Source organism: Euleptes europaea, chromosome 3 (genome assembly GCF_029931775.1).
Source record: "Euleptes europaea isolate rEulEur1 chromosome 3, rEulEur1.hap1, whole genome shotgun sequence".
Taxonomy (NCBI): domain Eukaryota; kingdom Metazoa; phylum Chordata; class Lepidosauria; order Squamata; family Sphaerodactylidae; genus Euleptes; species Euleptes europaea.
In genome coordinates, this window is record NC_079314.1 from 78,138,589 (window position 1) to 78,156,788 (window position 18,200).

General features: G+C 40.7%; 1 protein-coding gene across 1 annotated transcript in view; it reads left to right on the top strand.

The window, feature by feature from the left end:
* The window catches only part of TMTC2 (transmembrane O-mannosyltransferase targeting cadherins 2), a 229,399-nt gene that overhangs the window by 139,899 nt on the left and 71,300 nt on the right, over positions 1–18,200 (top strand). The window contains exons 3-4 of the mRNA XM_056846658.1: positions 2,207–3,035; positions 17,437–17,551. Of these exons, the coding sequence (XP_056702636.1) occupies positions 2,207–3,035; positions 17,437–17,551 (944 nt within the window). The remainder of the gene's footprint in view (positions 1–2,206; positions 3,036–17,436; positions 17,552–18,200) is intronic.

Here is an 18,200-nt window from a genome sequence, read left to right on the forward strand (position 1 = left end):
CTGGAATTCTGTGGTGTGACACTGGTTTTGTTCGAATGCTTTTGGTCAGTGGTTGCTCTTAATATTGGCTTCTTTGATTTTTTGATTTTTTTTTGCCCATAAGAAACAATGGAGACAAGTAGGTTGGCAGGACTTGATGTTCTGCAAATTTGGTGTCATTTGGTTTAAAAACAGACATTCCAGACCCCCAGGTCCCCCTTAGGGAATAATACAACCCAAATAATTTCAGAATCCCCCCTCCCAAAACCCAGCCTTAATCCTGAAATAATATTTGGGGACCCGAATACTCCCAAATACCTGTATTTGTACTCTTTCCAAAATCCAACTTTGAAAATACTGAACTTTGTCGCCCTTTTATCCAACCCTAACCACAGAGACATTTTAAAGCCCTTTGATGAAGAAGCCCCCCAAACAAAGGTTCAACATTTATAAACCAGTCCATATCCAGATTTCATTGTTCTTTAAAACTGTGTGAAAGTGAGTGTTTTTGTTATGAAATAGCAGTAATAAATACCTGTGCCTGTGTTTGAGATTGGCAACAGTCCCTACCTCATGAATTCCCAGCATGTGTTATGGTTTGATGTCTCAAGACCATGATTAAAAATATCAATTTATTACGGCCTATTTTTGGTAAAAGTGGTTTTGTGATTAAAACAGTAATTAATCATGGTAAGAGCAAACAAAAAAATAAACTCAATGAACACCTAAGATGTATGAGAGCATAAGAAATAATAAAAATATTATTTAAAAAGGCAAGTGAAACGATTTTTACATGGGGAGCCTGAACACCAAATTAGGGTTCAGTATCTTGCATTCATTAACAGTGATATATACCACGAATGTAGTGCAGACAAATGTCAAGCTATTACAGTTTACTAAAAACCAGCTAAAAGCATACTTTTAAAGTGCTCTTGAGAGAAGTTTGCTCTTGTCCTTGACTCTTTCATCTCACACCACAGCTCAGTGTAGACGAAATAGCTTTTTTTGAATGTTTATGGTGCTCCAATACTTTTCCAGATAGAACAGAGCTAGAATTCAAAGCAAAAAGGCTAGGGAAGACATTATTGTCATTTCTAAACATTGAGAGAGATAATCCCATCTGTCCTTTTAAAAGGGTATTGAATGTTCAGGCCAAAACTCAAATTGGTGTTGATGATTGGGATAGAAAAGGGCAGAGCTACAATATACTGATTGCAATGGTGACTATTATAAATTTGTATTACAAGTGTTCTTGTCCAGATCTTGGATAATAGAGAAGAGGAAAAAATTATGCCATGACATGTGGATTTAGATTATGAGGACTCCTGTATGATTAAATTGCATGGACACAGATGTATAGACTGAGCTATTGTATTTAGGACTGTTTTGAAAAAAAGATGGAGAGTATTGGAGACATAACAAATGTTGAAGTTTTGAGATTGTCTTCAAACCCTGGTTTGTCATTTTATGAACATGATGGGGTGTGTGTCTCGGACTTGTGTGCTTTGTCTCTCCTGGCTTTCCTATCACATGAAGCTTAGGGACTGATGATTTCCTGGTTTGCAAAAGGCCATAGTTTGTTTTTGCATTCAAACCACACAGTAGGGACTGCTTCTTGCCTACAAACTAGGTTTTCTTCATAAGATAAACTAGTGACATGTCAAACTATGGTTTGGTGCAAACCAGAAAGTCAAGGGAAGGGGTGGGCAGATCACATGAACCTAAGAAGTCTTTTGTTGTTAGCAATCACCTTCCTTCACAAAGGAGCTTTAATGAAGCCAGCTGGGCTAATCACACTCTCTCAGCCTCACCTACCTCACAGGGTGTCTGTTGTAGGGAAGGGAAGGTGATTGTAAAGCAGTTTGATTCTTCCTTAAATGGTATAGAAAGTCAGCATATAAAAACCAACTCTTCTTCCTGCATTGTGCAGGGAATTGGACTACATGACCCTGGTGGTCCCTTCCAATTCTATGTTTCTATTCTTCTTCTTCTACATGAATAACTCTGTAACTGGAGTAAATAATGTAGGACAACATTTAGATATTAATAGGCACAGATGGTATTGTAAAAGCTGGCTGGGAAATTGTAGGGTGCTGTTAGGTGAGGATTTTAAAGCCTATTTAAAAGCTTGCAAATATTGAAATTAAATCTTTTTATATAGTGATTTCACGAGCCTCAGTATATTTGATGATGTAATGTACATGTATTATTCTCTTTTCCCTTTCAGAGGAAGAATTTACCACTACTTTTGAGCATTGGTTTATTGATCTCCTGGGGAACTTTTCTGCTAGGTTTTCGCTTCTACTGGATGGGGAACAAACCTCCCAGCTTTTCCAACTCTGACAACCCAGCAGCTGATTCGGACACTTTTCTAACACGAACTCTGACTTTTTTTTACCTCCCAACCAAAAACCTTTGGCTATTGCTGTGCCCGGACACTCTTAGCTTTGATTGGTCCATGGATGCTGTGCCTCTTCTCAAAACAGTCAGTGACTGGAGGAACCTACACACAGTGGCCTTTTATGCTGGACTTCTCCTTCTTGCTTACTCTGGTTTGAAAAACTCCAGCAAAGAGAGAGAATGCAATGGGAAAAATATAACCAACGGCAAGCCGAATACCAATGGTCATAACTTTATATCAGAAATGGAATGCAAAAGCTTGGAGATGAAGTCCAGCTTTCTGTCTAAAGAAGAAAATGGTATTAACAGACCCTTGCCACAGAAACCACAGCTTCCTTCAACTGAGAACATTGTAGTTCTGTCTCTCTCCTTGTTAATTGTGCCCTTTATTCCAGCCACAAACCTGTTTTTTTATGTTGGCTTTGTAATAGCAGAGCGTGTGTTGTATATACCTAGTATGGGCTTCTGCCTACTGATTACCGTGGGCACCAGGGCCCTCTACATAAAAACCCAAAAGCGCTTTCTGAAGAACTTGATTTTTTTTGCCACTGCTGCATTAATTTTTTTGTATGGACTCAAGACTTTTGTCAGGAATGGAGACTGGCAGAACGAAGAGATGCTGTATAAGTCAGGGATAAAAGTAAATCCAGCTAAAGGTAACAATCTTTATTGTTTCTTTGCTTGTTTTACAGATTCTACTAATTATGCTTTTATTTTTTGTTTCTGGGTTTAATAGATTTGGAAAGGATGTGACATTCTTAAATTGTGGAACTCCCTGCCCTAGGATGTGCTGATGGCTGCCAACTTGGAAGGCTTTAAGAGGGCAGTGGACATGTTCATGGAGGATAGGGCTATCCATGGCTACTAGTCAAAATGAATACTAGTCATGATGCAAACCTATTCTCTCTAGCATTAGAGGAGCATGCATATTATATTAGGTGCTGTGGAACACAGGCAGGATGCTGTTGCAGTCGTCTTGTTCGCAGGCTTCCTAAAGGCACCTGGTTGGCTGCTATGTGAACAGATTGCTGGACTTGACGGCCTTTGTCTGATCCAGCATGGCTTTTCTTATGTTCTTATGGCTTCTAGGTGTGCATTTATGAGTAGTGTGAAAACATTGGAGGTATAATAAATAGAATACAAGTTAATGTTGACTGTATATCAGAAGGATGCATGTAGATGAAAGTAGAAAAGCATGCTGTGTAGCAAAATAGTAGTCAGGAAAAATAATAAAAGGCTAATGAACATAAAAAACCCTAATGTGTACACAGTTTGAACTACATTGTTCTTGAGGGACACGTGTGTAAATAAAGCCACTATTTGAAGACAGATAAAATTAAAATATGCTTATCATTTACTAATGACTAACTCATTAAAGTGGACTGTCTCTAAGATATACATAATGCTATCAAGATACTGTCTTGATAGAATTACAAAGATGTGATAGTGTTCTTGTGCAAATTTGTCTCAGCCTATATAGGGTAGTCGGTAGGGCTGTCAATTCGGTTCGGCCCGAACTGAAAATCAGCCGAATTTCCCTTGATTCGGCGGTTTTTAGTTCGGGAGGAACCGAACTCAAAACTGGCGGGCAACTGGGGGGGCCGAATTCAGCGAGTTCGGGAGTTCGCGAATAAATTCGGCCAATTCGGGGCCGTCAGTAAGCAGCATAACCTTCAGTAAGCAGCATTCTCCTCCCCCGGCCAATTGGTGGCCAAGCTGGGTCTTCTTCTGGCCAATCAGTCAGGATTGAGTACTGGAGGAATCAGCTGATGTGCGGCCGGCCGGGGAAAGAGAGAGAGAGAGAGGGAAATCCTCATGTGTGTGTGAGGGGGTGCTTGTGCACATTCGCTCCTTTCCGTGGCTGCAGGGGGCGCATTTTTTGGGGTACAGACCCCAAACTTTCAGGTGATATTCAGACAGGTTTTCTTAAGAGACCACCCAAGTTTTGTAAACATTGGGTCAGGGGGTCCCGAGATATGGGCTCCCCCCCTTTTCCTTTCCATGGCTGCAGAGGGCGCATTTTTGGGTGTGCCGACCCCAAACTTTCAGCGGAGCATCAGACAAGGCTTCTTAAGATACCACCCAAGTTTTGTAAACATTGGGTCAGGGGGTTCCGAGATATGGGCTCCACCCCTTTTTCCTCTCCCCCCTTTTCTATTTTCGTGGCTGCAGAAGGCGCTTTTTTTGGGGGTTCAGCCCCCAAACTTTTATCATAGCTTCAGAGAATCCCTCTTAAGAGACCACCCAAGTTTTGTAAAGATGGGTTCAGTGGGGGCTGAAATATCGGCTCCCCCCTTTTCTCTTTCCGTGGCTTCAGGGGGCGCATTTTTGGGTGTGCCGACCCCAGACTTTCAGCGGAGCTTCAGTCAAGGCTTTTTAAGAGACCACCCAAGTTTTGTAAACATTGGGTCAGGGCCCCCCGAGATATGGGCTTTCCCCTTTTCCCTATTGGGATGAATGGATCACCCTCGAGAGATGCATACATATGGATCTTATATTGGATACAAATGGAATCATATTGGATTACCCAGCCTCCCAGCCCCTCCTGCTGGAACAGAAGACAGCCACAGTAAGACCCCTTTGGGGGCTTTAATCTATAATTTTTCTTTTCTGTGTGTGTGTGGGGGGGAAAGCAGAGTCTGTGTGTGTGTGGGGGGAGGGAGCAGTTTCTGTGGGTGGGGGGGGAGCCAAAGGGGGCTTTTGCCGGTTCTGCCTGGGGTGTGTGTTCCCCCTCCAGTCTCTCTCTCCCTGGTTTGAGAGGGGGCTTCATGGTTGGCAAACTCCCAGGTGTCAGGTGTTGCTTTGCACTGTTGCAAAGGTGTTGCATTGCGTGCTTGTGTTGCTTTGCAGTTGTATTGTTTTGCAAAATTCTTCACACCTGCCCCGCCCTTTGCATGTTTGCAAAGGTGTTGCTTTTCAGTTGTGTTGCTTTGCAAAGTTCTTAGCACCTGCCCCGCCCTTGCTCTCATCAGCTGTTTGTCGGGGCTGGGAGCTTTGTGCATGGGCGGCAAGCTCTGCTGAGAGATACACATTAAGGGTGGGGGGACCCCTTTCAGGGCCCATATCTCAGCCCCCCCTGACCCAATCTTTACAAAACTCGGGGAGTCTTTCAATATATGTCCTTTGAAGCTCTGCTGAAAGTTTGGGACCTCTAAGCCCAAAAATGCCGCCCCCAGAGCCGCGGAAAGGCGCGGTTGTGTTTTTAATGGCTTTATTCAGCCGAATTTTTTTTCTGAACTTTGAATTCCCACCGAATTGAACGGATCCGAAGTGGGGGAGTTCGGACTTCGGCACGTACCGAACCCACAAGGGCCAAATTCGGCCGAATCCGAACTGTACCGGATTTTTTTTTTTTTTTGACAGCCCTAGTAGTCGGGTCAAAATTCATTTTCTGGGTCTCGTGTCTGGCAGAGAAGAGTTGGTCTTGCTGGTGTCTAAAATGGAGGGGGAAAGAAAGAAGCTGATAAAATGAGCACTGGTCTTACTGAGCCCTGGTTCTAACCATGCCCCCCATACTTAAAAAATAAAATAAAATTCTGTGTCGTTCCCTTTTTTTAACCGTTTAATGCTTGTTACAGACATAGGTACAAAATAGATTAGTATATACCATTAAAAACTTTCATTGTATTAACAGTATATGGACAGCCCATTCCTGAAGGGGGGTTAGATCCATGGTGGCCAAGAACAGCAGAGCCAAACTGTCTCCTCAGAGGCTTCCCAGACACCGCAGAAACAAAAAAAGAGAGGTTTAAAAAATAAAATACTAAAAAAGGGGGAAATGCCCCATTGAACAAAGCAAGGCTGAGCCACCAAAAAAGGTGGTTCAGCCCCGCTGCAGCTCAAGGGGACGTTCCCAGGGTGAACAGTTAGGAAGTTGCCCAAAGGCAGCTCAGCCTCCAGGAACGCCCCCCCCCCATGCCTGCATGGGCTTTCCCTTCTGGGAAAGCCCTGCCAGCGTGGCTGTGCTGGCAGCAGGGGCCAGCAGATCCTGGATGCCAGCATGTTTTTCCCCCGTGCCAGTGTAGATGCCACCCTATTCCATGATAAGGTGGCACCTACGCCAGCACGGGGTCACACTGGCTCCTAAGGAGCTTCGGCCCCCCCTTTCAGGAATGGGCTGCAAGAGGATTTTCTTTAACATAAATCTCTACCAAAAGAACAAACCTTGCTAGATCCATTTTGACTCTACCATCTTTCAAAAACTTTAAAATATATTATGAACAAAGGCTTTAGTTTATCAGGTTTATTCTTTTTAAATGTGTAAGGTTAACGATTCATATTCCACCTTTTTGTAACTATTTGTTGGTAGATGGGGCTTCTGTTTTCTATTTAAACAGTTATTGACAATATAAGCAGGCTAGTTACCAGTTCCCTCTTTTCCTTTCTTTGCTATGTGTTTCACATGGTCTAATAATGTGGCTACACTATCTAGTGGAAGAACTTGTTCTGCTTTCTCTTTTAAAATTCCAACTGCTTTCCAGTTGTAGCACAGCTTATTATTATTTATGTCCTCATGAACTGCTTAAACTCCTGGCACACAATTTTGCTCACTGTTGGGGAAAGATATACTCAGGAGAACCAGCTGAAAGGAATCTTCTACAACTGCCTTAAAACTGTCATGTGCAAAGGCCATTCTGTTTGACCTGAAGCTTGACGGGCAACCTGCCAGTCATTAACTTCTCGGAAAGTGGGGTTTGAGACAGCCACCTCTGCATGAGTTGTCATGCCTGTCCATTTGCTATTTTGATATAATCAGGGCTTTTTTGTTAAGGGTATCTTTAAATAACTCATGAACTTAGCTGAGTCATGCCCTATTATAGTTTTAGGATTTGAGAGTAGAGTGGATGTAGTTAATTAAGGATTCTGGAAGACTGAAGTTCTGTCAAGAGAAAACAGGGAGAAGAGCAGACGATAAGTATCCCTTCAGTAAAATATGCAATTTGACAGTTCCACAGTTGTTGCTTTTTTATATGGACAAATGCTTCTTTTTAAAAAGGTGCTTGTATTTGGTCTTACAGCTAAAGTTTTAGCATAAATGATATATATTAAAATGGTGCATGCACATACACTGTGTTTATTTTTATCTCAGTTTGCCATCTTAAATTCTGATTTAGGAAAGTAATTGAATAAATGCTTAACATTTGGATAACTATATTTTCCTAGAAAAACCAGTCTTATTTAAGTTTATGTATCTGAAGTTAATAAAATACTCATTTGAGCCATGTTTAGGTGATACTTTTTCAGGGGGGGAAATCCAGTCTGGTAAGAGTGAACTGGATGACTTTTTTTTTTTTTAAAGGATTCTTCCAACAATCTTCTGATATCTGAAAATGTATTATTTGTTTTACCATATCTTCTATTAATCAGAGGTCAACAATTTGTTTACTTCATTTATACCCTTCCTTCCCCCCCCATGTGAATCCAAAGCTGCTTTCATCATTCTTCTATCCTCCATTTTATCCTCACAATGTTATGCTGAGACTGTGTGATTGGCCCAAGGTCAAACTGCCATGGCAGAGTGGGGATTCGAATCCCAGATTAGTGCTGTTGGGAAACAAATTCAGGAAAATTCGGGGTTATTGGCCTTTTTTTCCTGGGAAAACCCAAATGCTGAATTTCCTATACTGGTAAAGGTAGGAATTCGGCTTTAAATTCAGAATTTCCAAAAGATTTGGCCATTTAAACCCATTAAACCCATTTCATGGCTTTTTGCAGCTCCTTTGGTAAAGATTGGGTCAAGGGGTCCGGAGTTATGGGATCTGGAAGGGGTCACCCCATCCTCCTCCATTGAAACGCATTGGCAAGGTGGCTGTGTTCAGATGCTTTAGTGTGATCTTTGCAATGTATCTCAATTGAGAAGCCAGGCTTTAAATGGTGGGAAAGTTCGCCCTGCACCTCCATAGAGATACAATGACCCAATCTTTACCAAACTTGGGGGTTCTTGCAAGGAGAGTCCCTTCTAGCTACCCTGAACATTTGGGACCTCTACCTGCAAAAATGCTCCCTCCCACAGGAGCCGCAGAAAGACGTTCCCGAAAAATTTGGCTTTGCCAACCTCCCTGATTTTGCGGACTCAGTAAACCCAAACCCAAATTTTACCGGATTTGCATTTATTCAGTATTTTTCTGGTTCGGTTTTTATTGAATCAACAGCCCTATCCCAGATGCCTGTCTGGCACTCTGATCACTACATCACACTGGGTCTAGCTTTGGAACCATGAAGGAATTTGAGCAGGGGAACAATCTGGAAATCCTACCCTACCTCTCAAAATCTCATTGCTTGATATTCTCTAAACTCTGAGGTGCTTGGATAGGCAGAATTCACATTTCTTTCTCCTTTTACTGAGACTCGGGTACATTCAACATGCTGTTCCTTCTGAAGCGTATTCTCATGAGATTGGTTTCTGAAGGGTATTTTTTCTTTTGTTTACTATAAAAAGTCATTTTTTTCTAATAGCTGTAGTGATAGATACAGTTGGAAGATAGCTTTCAGTCTAGCATTCATTAAAATATTACACATCTGTAACAGCCACAAAAGCTATTAATACATTGAGCTATCTGAAGAGAAAGTGCCAAAATTCCCTTTAGAATTATAATAGTGATGGTAGTAACAAATTACTGTCAGATCTGTGGGGCAATATATCTATGTATAACAAACTGCATATGTAATGATTCCTAAATTTGTGGAATTATTGGCCAACAGCAGGTTGAGTAAGCCATACCCATGACAGGCAGCTCATTTCTGAGCTTTGTGGCAGCTGGGAATGGCATAACCGCGCTGCCTCTAAAGCAGTTTCCTGGCCACCAAAAGACTAAAAAAAAAATGGGAGGCTTTTTAGGAAAATGGGGCATTTCCCCCCATTGAAAACAGTCAGGCTGCACCAGGTTTTTGACCTGTGCTTCTGATCTGTTCCTTTAAACAAACCTGTAAATAAATAAATCTTAGTTGTTTATATACTAATCCTGCCTCAGTGATCTCAATAATCTTGGGTACCATAAAACGTACCTCACAGTGGCGAACCCAAACCCTATACCCTTGCTACCTTTAGAACACCTGGTAACTTGAGGGGTAGGTTTTTGACCCCTCAGTTGGTAAAGAAAAGGCCTGTCACAGGAGGTCACTGTTATTCCCTGTGTATCTCATGGGTGTGTGAGAATGACTTTCTAAGGCCATCTACTGAGTTTGTGGCAGAGGTGAAATTAGAATCAACATTAATTCCCTTAACCATTATACCATACCAGCTTCTGTTCCTAGTTGTGGCTGGTTGTTATGATAACCTCAGGATAAACGTTATGTCCCATTTTGTGTGGTGCTGTCATGGAAGAGATTTAGAGTGGCCTCCTGATGGGATGGGTAGCATTTGAACTGCTCGCAATATGTTCTGATCTCCAGTGCATAGAGGCATAGAGTGCTGAACTTGCAGCCTATGCTCATAGGCAAAGTGTCAGAAGGCAAAATGTGCCATTTCAGAGTCAAGCAGAGGTCAGGCCTCTAAAGACTGAATTACGAGGGCTGAGATACCGTAAGTCAGTGGACTCTGTGGGTCATGATGAAAGTGGGAACAAAAGAATGAAAGAATGGTGCTCAAGGCTGTATTTTACTTGGGAAATGCCTGCCTTGAATATATATTCCACAGCAATCAGAAGTTTCTAGCTGAAGGCAGGCCATGCAGTCCTTTGTGGAATAATTTTGCCCTGAGTAATATTCTGCCAGTTGAGCCAAAGTTGGTAAGGACAACCAACGCATGAACTCTTTAGATGAGACTACACCTCGTTACAACTAAGGACATCGATAATAGGCTATCAGCCATTGTTGGATATTCCTACTACAACTGTGGACATTGAAAATAGGCAGTCAGACATCATTGGATACTCTGTTTGTATAGGTTTCTATGCTTGTATGTTTTAGTGTGTAGCACATATAGGATTCATGGGTGTGTTTAGATTTCACTATTTTTGATTGTTAATAAATGTTGTACTATCATATGAGTAGCCACACTATGTGAGTTCAGTATATTCAGAGTCCAGAAAGCAGCCAAAGCAGACCTGGGGTCTGGAGGCTAGGTCTACTCCTGTTGGGGTGTAACACATGGTGTGTGAATTTGGAGGCCACCTCTAGCCCCCACACTGTTTTCAGTGGGTGGTTGACCTGATTTCCAGAGGGAAATACATTTAATCATTCCTGAAATTTCAGAAGTGTTTAGGGTAAATTCAGGTATTCCTGACACAAAACAGGAAATTTTAGATGTCCTTTCAATTCAGAAAGATATCCAAATGCACACCCCTAATTTAGGGTTACCCTCTTCTCAACCAGAAGAGATCTGTGCATTCCTACAACTCAAGTTGCTGTTAAAAGGTAGGTATTCAGGCGAGGTCAGTTGGCAGCCCTGCTCATATATTCAGAGATTAATCTTCCATTTTGATCTTGGCCAGTGGATACCATTTTGGATGTAGAAATGAAGTAATTATTTCCTTCATTATATCTGCAGGACAGGTAATGCTTTTTAAACAGTTTCTATTGATAGGATTGAACCATTATTGCAATTGGAACATGTGCTCGTTACGTTTATCCTACAACTGTATTTGATATGAACACCATATAATTTCTAGTCATGAGAGTTATTCAAGTCACTGCTGTGACAGATACCCTGAAGTGGCATAGTTCTGTTGTATGAGTATGTATGTATTATGAGTTTGGGGAGCACACCCATGCATGTTTTCTATGATGCGCTTTTAGCAACCAGAGAGAGGCAAAAGAAAATACGTACTGAGAAATAATATTTTATTTAATAATATTTTATTTTGGAATTTATTTTCAATATTGCTCTGATAATGCATAAATGTTAAATGGATGGATACAATGCCAATATAAAAGTTACTGCTTCACCGCAAAGTGCTTACATGAAACTTTAATGGATTGAAAGGGAGCCAAAGTAGTAAACAATACCTGTATGAACAATGGAAGTGAAGAGCTCCGAGGGGCAATTCTAAAGATGAGCACCAAATATGAAACAAGCCACTGTATATTTGGCTGTTGAAAACACGTTTCTGTAAATGGTAACATTTTAAAGGAGTAATCTTGCTTTGTGTCAAGGGCGTTTTTGTTCTCTTGCTAATTTATGGCAGCTAGAGAAAGAGTGATTTGGGAGGAGCATAAGTAATAAAGCTCAACGAAATTCCAATCCAGAAGCACACATTAATAAGAATATATCACCAAGACATAAAAGGGTTTAGAGGTTGTGTTGCTTAGTGTGCATTTTTGTCCATCAACTGAAGAAGATGGAAAGTATTATATATAAATCAAAATTATGTTACTGAGATTTAATTAGCTCAGCATCTTCTGAAGTAGTTTCATCAGTGTCATCAAGGCATTCATTCCGATTTTATTTCTGTTTCTTCTATCCCTGCCTATCTAGTGTAAATGTACTTTATTTAAAGACCGTGTGTTTGTAATGCAAGAACAACTACCACGGATAAAATTTTGGTGCACATTCCCTCCATCTAGCATGCTTTCCTGCCCAGTGTTCAGAAGCGGGAGTATATAAAAGACCCAACATCTTATTCATTATTGGAAAAATCCAAGAATCCAACGCTTCTAAAAACTCAATTGCATAAAGCAGGTATATGTGGCAGCTATCACTGCCCAGGCTAGCCTGATCTCGGCAGATCTCAGAAGCTAAGCAGGGTCAACCCTGGTTAGGATTTGGATGGGAGACCACCAAGGAATACCAGGGTTGTTGTGCAGAGGAAGGCACTGGCAAACTACATCTATTAGTCTCTTGCCATGAAAACCCCAAAAAAGGGCTGCGATTTGACGGCACTTTACACACACATTACTGTCCTCGCTCCAATAATCTTTTAACTTCATTTTAGGAGCACTTCATTGCTTCTGTAGTTCACAAAAGTTTATGCTGGAATAAAATGTGTTAGTTTTTTTTAAAAAAATGACATTCCTGTTTGTTTTTGCTGCATAGACTAACATGGTTACTACCATCTAGTTTTAATAAATTCTACAATTTTGATTAAATGACTGAGACTGATGAGTAGATATAGTCTAGATGTACTAGACTATAATATCCTTGTTCTCTGCAGGGGAATTATCTCTGTTTGTGTGTTAAGGGCTGTTAAGTTGCTTCTGATTTATGGCGATTCTATCAATGTCCTCCAAAACATCCTATCATTAACAGCCTTACCCAGGTGTTGCAAAATGAAGGCTGTGGCTTCCTTTATAGAGTCAAACACATGTCAGGTGTTCCTCTTTTCCTTCTGCCTTCAACTTTTCCTAGCATTATTGTCTTTTCCAGTGACTCTTGTCTTCTTATAATATGACCAAAGTATGATAGCCTCATAGCCCATTCCTGAGCCTAAAGGACGAAATCTTTTGGAGGCCAGGAAGGGGCTCTGCTGGCATTCAGGCCTCCTGCACCAGCGGCGGCATTACATACGCCATCCAGGATGGGACAGATGCTGGTGGGGAGGCCCAAATGCTGGTCTCCCAGTGCTGCCAAGGCAGCGGTGCCCAGGGATGTTGGCAAGGTCTTCCGCCGACGTCCCACCGGCACAAAGGCCTGCCCCAGCATGTCGAGGGCATGTTTTTGGCTGTCCATGGTATCTGTAAAACTGTAAAACTCTCCTCCAACACCACATTTCAAAGGAATCAATTTTCTTCCTGTCAGCCCTCTTCATTGTCCAACTTTCACACCTATACATAGTAATGGGGAATACTATAGCATGAATTACCTTGATTTTGGTGTAATCAAAGCTTTAGTGTAATCTGTGAAACGCAATCTGATTTTCTTCTGAAATTCTCTTGTATGCTCCAGTAACCAATGTAAATTTGCGATATGATCTCTAGTGCCTCTTCCTTTTCTGAATCCAGCTTGAACATCAGGCGTTTCTAGTTTCATATATGGTAACAGTCTTTGTTGTAAGATTTTGAGCATCATTTAACTTGCAGGAGAAATTAATGTGATGGTCTAATAGTTGTGGCAGTCTTTCATGACTCCTTTTGTGGGAATCCAGTCTGTGGGCCATTGTTTTATTTTCCATATTTGTTGGCATATTCTTGTTAGGATTTTGATGGACTCCATTTCTGTAGCTTGGAATAGCTCTATTAATATCCCATCATCAATTAATGATTTGTTTCTCCCAATTGTTCTCAGTGCAACTTTCACTTCACTTCCTAAAACTATAGGTTCTTCAAAAGATTTTTCCTGGAAGGAATCTGTCATCCTTTCATTTATTCTATATAGTTCTTCAGTGTATTGTTCCCGTCGTTTGTTTATTTTGACCTGTTCAGTTAATGTATTTCCATGTTTATCATTCAGCATACCTAACGGTGCCTTCAATTTCCCTTTGATTTCTTGGATCTTGTGGAATAGATCTCTTGTTCTTCCTTCTTTTTTGTTCTATTTCTTTACATTGGTTATAATAATAGTTCTCTTTGTCTCTATGTGCAAGTTGCTGGAATGCTCCATTTAGACTTGATTCTGTTTCTACGACCTTTTACTTTTGTTTTTTAAAAATAATTTTATTATTTTTCTGAAACAAGTTAACATATAACGATAAAGAGAAAAAAATAGAAATATAACAGAACTTACCCTACATCTTCCTCCTTCCATTAATAAACCTGTGTGCTCTTTGGTATCTACAATTCTAATCCTAATATTTCTAATTACATTCATTAAACTAAATCTCATACAGTTTTAAAAATATTTCATTGAATATAATCATTAAGAAGTGGTTAATATTAACTCAGAAAAAAGAAGGTTAATAAATCTCACTAATAATAAATGGATTAGATCAATAAGTAAAAATTACCAACTCCTTTATAAAACAATTCCTCCGTAAACCCTCCATGTCTCCCTACACCTATTCATTGTAAATTGTCTTTATAATGTATTAATATAGTAAATTCTACCATTATTGCCAAAATCAAGCCTTTTAACCAGTTCCTTGTCTATTTCCAAAAAACAAAACTAGACTTTTAGCCACTCCCTTTGTCCGGAATTTCCAGCGTCTTCCACTTTTATTCATTAACTCCAAACACTGAAGAGCATCCTTGGACATTGTTGGTAAAATTCCCTTTGCAAGCATAGAGTTCTCATAGTACACCTGCATTGTAGTTTCTTCAATTCCAAGATCATAAAAAGAAATCCCGGTAGCTCCAGCCTTTCCACCCTGCAAGTCCTCCAAGCTAGTATCAAAGAATTCTTCAGGCAATTTATAAAAACAAAAGTCAAAGTCTCTCACGTTCATATCCTTCGTAAGCAGCTGGTCTGTTGCAGTTTCCTGTTGAAAGGATGTACTGTCTTGTTGTTTATCCCGGCTCTCCTTTTTTTTATGGGAGTTACCTGATCTTGAGCCGTCTTCTCAATTGGAGCATCCGCTACTGTCAAATCTGACTTCGTTGTATTAGCTTGGTCCTTTATGTCTTTAATTACATCCAAAAAAGAATCCAGTTTTTGGTTGATAGATTGATATAGGGTGTTTGTCATGGCAATTAGTTGATCCATCTGTTTAATCGCATGTTCCATGCTTGCTGCTTTTAAAAATTTTGTCCGGACAAATAAACCAAAAAAATAAAAAAATGTAGGTAATTCAACAGGATTCCTGCATTGCGGGTAGTAATTTGATGTTAAAATACCATCAAGTTGAAAAAATTCTAGTATAGACTGCTGCAGAGAACAGGATATACCCAAAAGGATGCCAAACCGTGGACCTTTCATTACCTCCTCTTGTTCAGGAACTTGGGAGTAATTTGCCAGTTGCACAAGGGAGCCACACTTCTGGTCTCACGATCTCACAGACTGTTACAGTCTTGCGATTGCATTAAACAATGAAAGCGGAAAGATGACAGCTAGGGAGGGGGGATTCTTCCTCCCTCTCCTTTCAACGTCGAAGTATCTGATTGGTGGTTGTAACGTCTTTCAAAAGATCCTGTTTGTCTACCCACTGATCGAATTGATAGGATTCCTGCCGGCTTATCTGATGCTTTTTTGTTTTATAACAGTCATTTATACATCAGGTTGGGAGGCACGGATTTGATAGATGTATTTGCCAATTCTTCAGATCCTCCAAATCCAGGTAAAACAAAAGAGTTTTTATAACTTACTCAGATTTTAGAAGAGTAGGTATTCTTGCTTCCATGTAGTTGCTTAGGTAGTAATAGGTAGAGGAGCCTAATTCCAAAGAGACATTCACGGCGTTGTATTTTCCCCTCAATGCCAGCGGGACCTCGCCCAGTTCCCCGAGAGTCGTCCTCTCTCAGAAAAATGGGGGTCAGACTGCTCTTCAAGGATGCAGGAGAGTTCCTGTTCCCCGAACCACTATTTAGGAACCGGGTGGGCGTGCAGAATGCATCCCAAATTTGAACGTTTCTTGGGTTCTTCGGGAGCCCCCGAAGAACGTGGCACTCAGACCAGCGTCTCTACCGGAAGTTTTGTTTCTCGTCTTTCTTTAGTAGATTCAGATTGTTTATTTATGGCCCTTAGCCAGATAAAATTACAGACAATAATTTACAGTCTTTCTTTAGCAATTTTAAGAGTTTCCTCAGTCATCCACAGAGGCTTTTCATTTCCTTTTGCTATAGGAATAGTCTTTCTTGATAATATCTCTTGTTCCAAACCATCATCTGGTTCATATTCACTTGAACTTAGTAATGTACATCTATTATCTACACTCTTCAGGATTGTTGCTTAGATTTTATTTTGTCACTATGAATGTTTTGGCGTTTTTCTTCATCTTTATTCTAATTTTCAATATTAACAATTCATGGTCTGTACCACAGTTGGCTCCTGGTCTTGTTTTGGCAGAGAGAATAGACCTTCTCCATCTTCTGCTTCCTATTATGTAATCTATTTGATTTCTATATTGGCTGTCCAGTGATGTCAACGTATACAACCATCTATTTAGTAGCCTGAAATGTGTGTTTGCAGTGAGGATAGGACTCACAATAATGGGTTTAAATTGTGGCCAGAAAGGTACTGGCTGGATATTAGGATATATATATATGGATTCAGCTACCTAGGGAGGTGGTGAGCTCCCCCTCACTGGCAGTCTTTAAGTAGAGGCTGGACAATCATTTGTCAGGGATGCTCTAGGCTGATCCCGCATTAAGCAGGAGGTTGGACTAGATGGCCTGTATGGCCTCTTCCAACTCTGTGATTCTATGATGCTAATGAACAAATTGTTGTCTTCACAGAATTCTCTATGAGTCATTCTCCTGCTACATTTCATGCTCCTAGTCCAAATCTGTTAACAATGTTTGATTCTGCTTTGTTTTCTACTTTTGTGTTCCAGTCACCAGCACATCTTGCTTAGGTGTGTGGTCAGTTTCTTCCTGGACACTTGCACAAAAGCTTTCAATTTCTTCCTTAACAGCATCTGTAGTTGGGACATAGACTTGAATGATGGTTATGTTGATCTACTTTCTTGAAAAGAAGTATATCCTTCACTTATCTATTCCTTGAACAGAAGCCTCTATCCATCCTTTTCCTAGTACATATTCTTCCATTCATCCACATGGTCATTTATTTCATGTCCTTTATTGAAATTACTTCTCCCCTCTTCCTGTGCAGGGTATCTAAAACCAACATGCCATACCCCATACGAATATGTGAAGTATGCTTTCTTTAAGGATCTACTAAATTATTCTTTCTCCTTTGATTCTTTGTATTATGAAGGTCTCAATGTTGTATGCTTCCAAACACTGACAGTAGCAGCATTGTGACTGCTTTGTCCTACTTGCATGTCTCCCCACATCCATAAGGGCTTGGGAGGTACTCCTGAGGAAATTGTGATCCCAGCAATAGATGCCTTTTGCCGATAATGTGTGCCCTCTTGGGACAATGTTGATGATCAAGTTAAAGTAAGCATATCCCTTTTGCTAGCAGAAGAAACGATATAGTGTAATGAAAAGTGGGAAGTTATTCTCCAGATAAAAAAAGACAGCTGTGTGGGTTTTCTGTCCCTGAGGAACTTCTCAGTGCTCAGATATGTGTTGAGTATATAATTGGATTGTAGCTCTTTCTGAATACTGCTTTTCTTCTCTTGGCAGCATGGGGTAACCTTGGAAATGTTCTAAAGAGCCAGAGCAAGATTTCTGAAGCTGAAAGCGCCTATAGAAATGCCTTGTACTACCGCAGCAACATGGCTGATATGCTTTATAATTTGTAAGTATGCATGGGTTTTACTTACTCTGGTTCATCTGTGATGCCTCTCGTGAATGAAGCTATTTATCTGGCTCCTGGAAGTGGAAAAAACCTTAGCTGTTATTTGGGGTGGGGGGGTTCCCTCTTTATTAATCATGCATTTGAAGCTCTGGGGTAGACAGAGCCTTTCTGTTCTATACATTTATCAGGTCATCATGTATTGAGATTCTGTTATGAAGTGAGTAGCATGAGCTGATTTCCCTAGTGATCCAGTGGAGTGCTGTGTTTCTCAATAGTCCTTTGCATCCATACCTTTTCCCAATAAAGAACATCCATGCTTCCCAGTAACCAGAAGTTTATGGACACACCAAAAGCACTGTAATGACCAAAGACTGGATAGGAATACCTTTTATTGACTTCATTTGGTGAACTAGCTTCAACTCTTTCTCTCTGACAAGGACCTGACACCTCTCGTTAATTTTTTGGTAAATTACTACTTTTGGGCTGCCTTTGAAGGCTGCTCTTAAGTGAGAACTGTAGCTACTACAAGACATGATGGCCTGCCTTCTGATGGAGATGGAATGGGGTTGCCAGGTCACCCCTGGCAATCGGTGTGGGGCAGGGTGGACTTACTGGCAGTGGGCGGAGGCTTAGCCCAGTGTCACAGCAA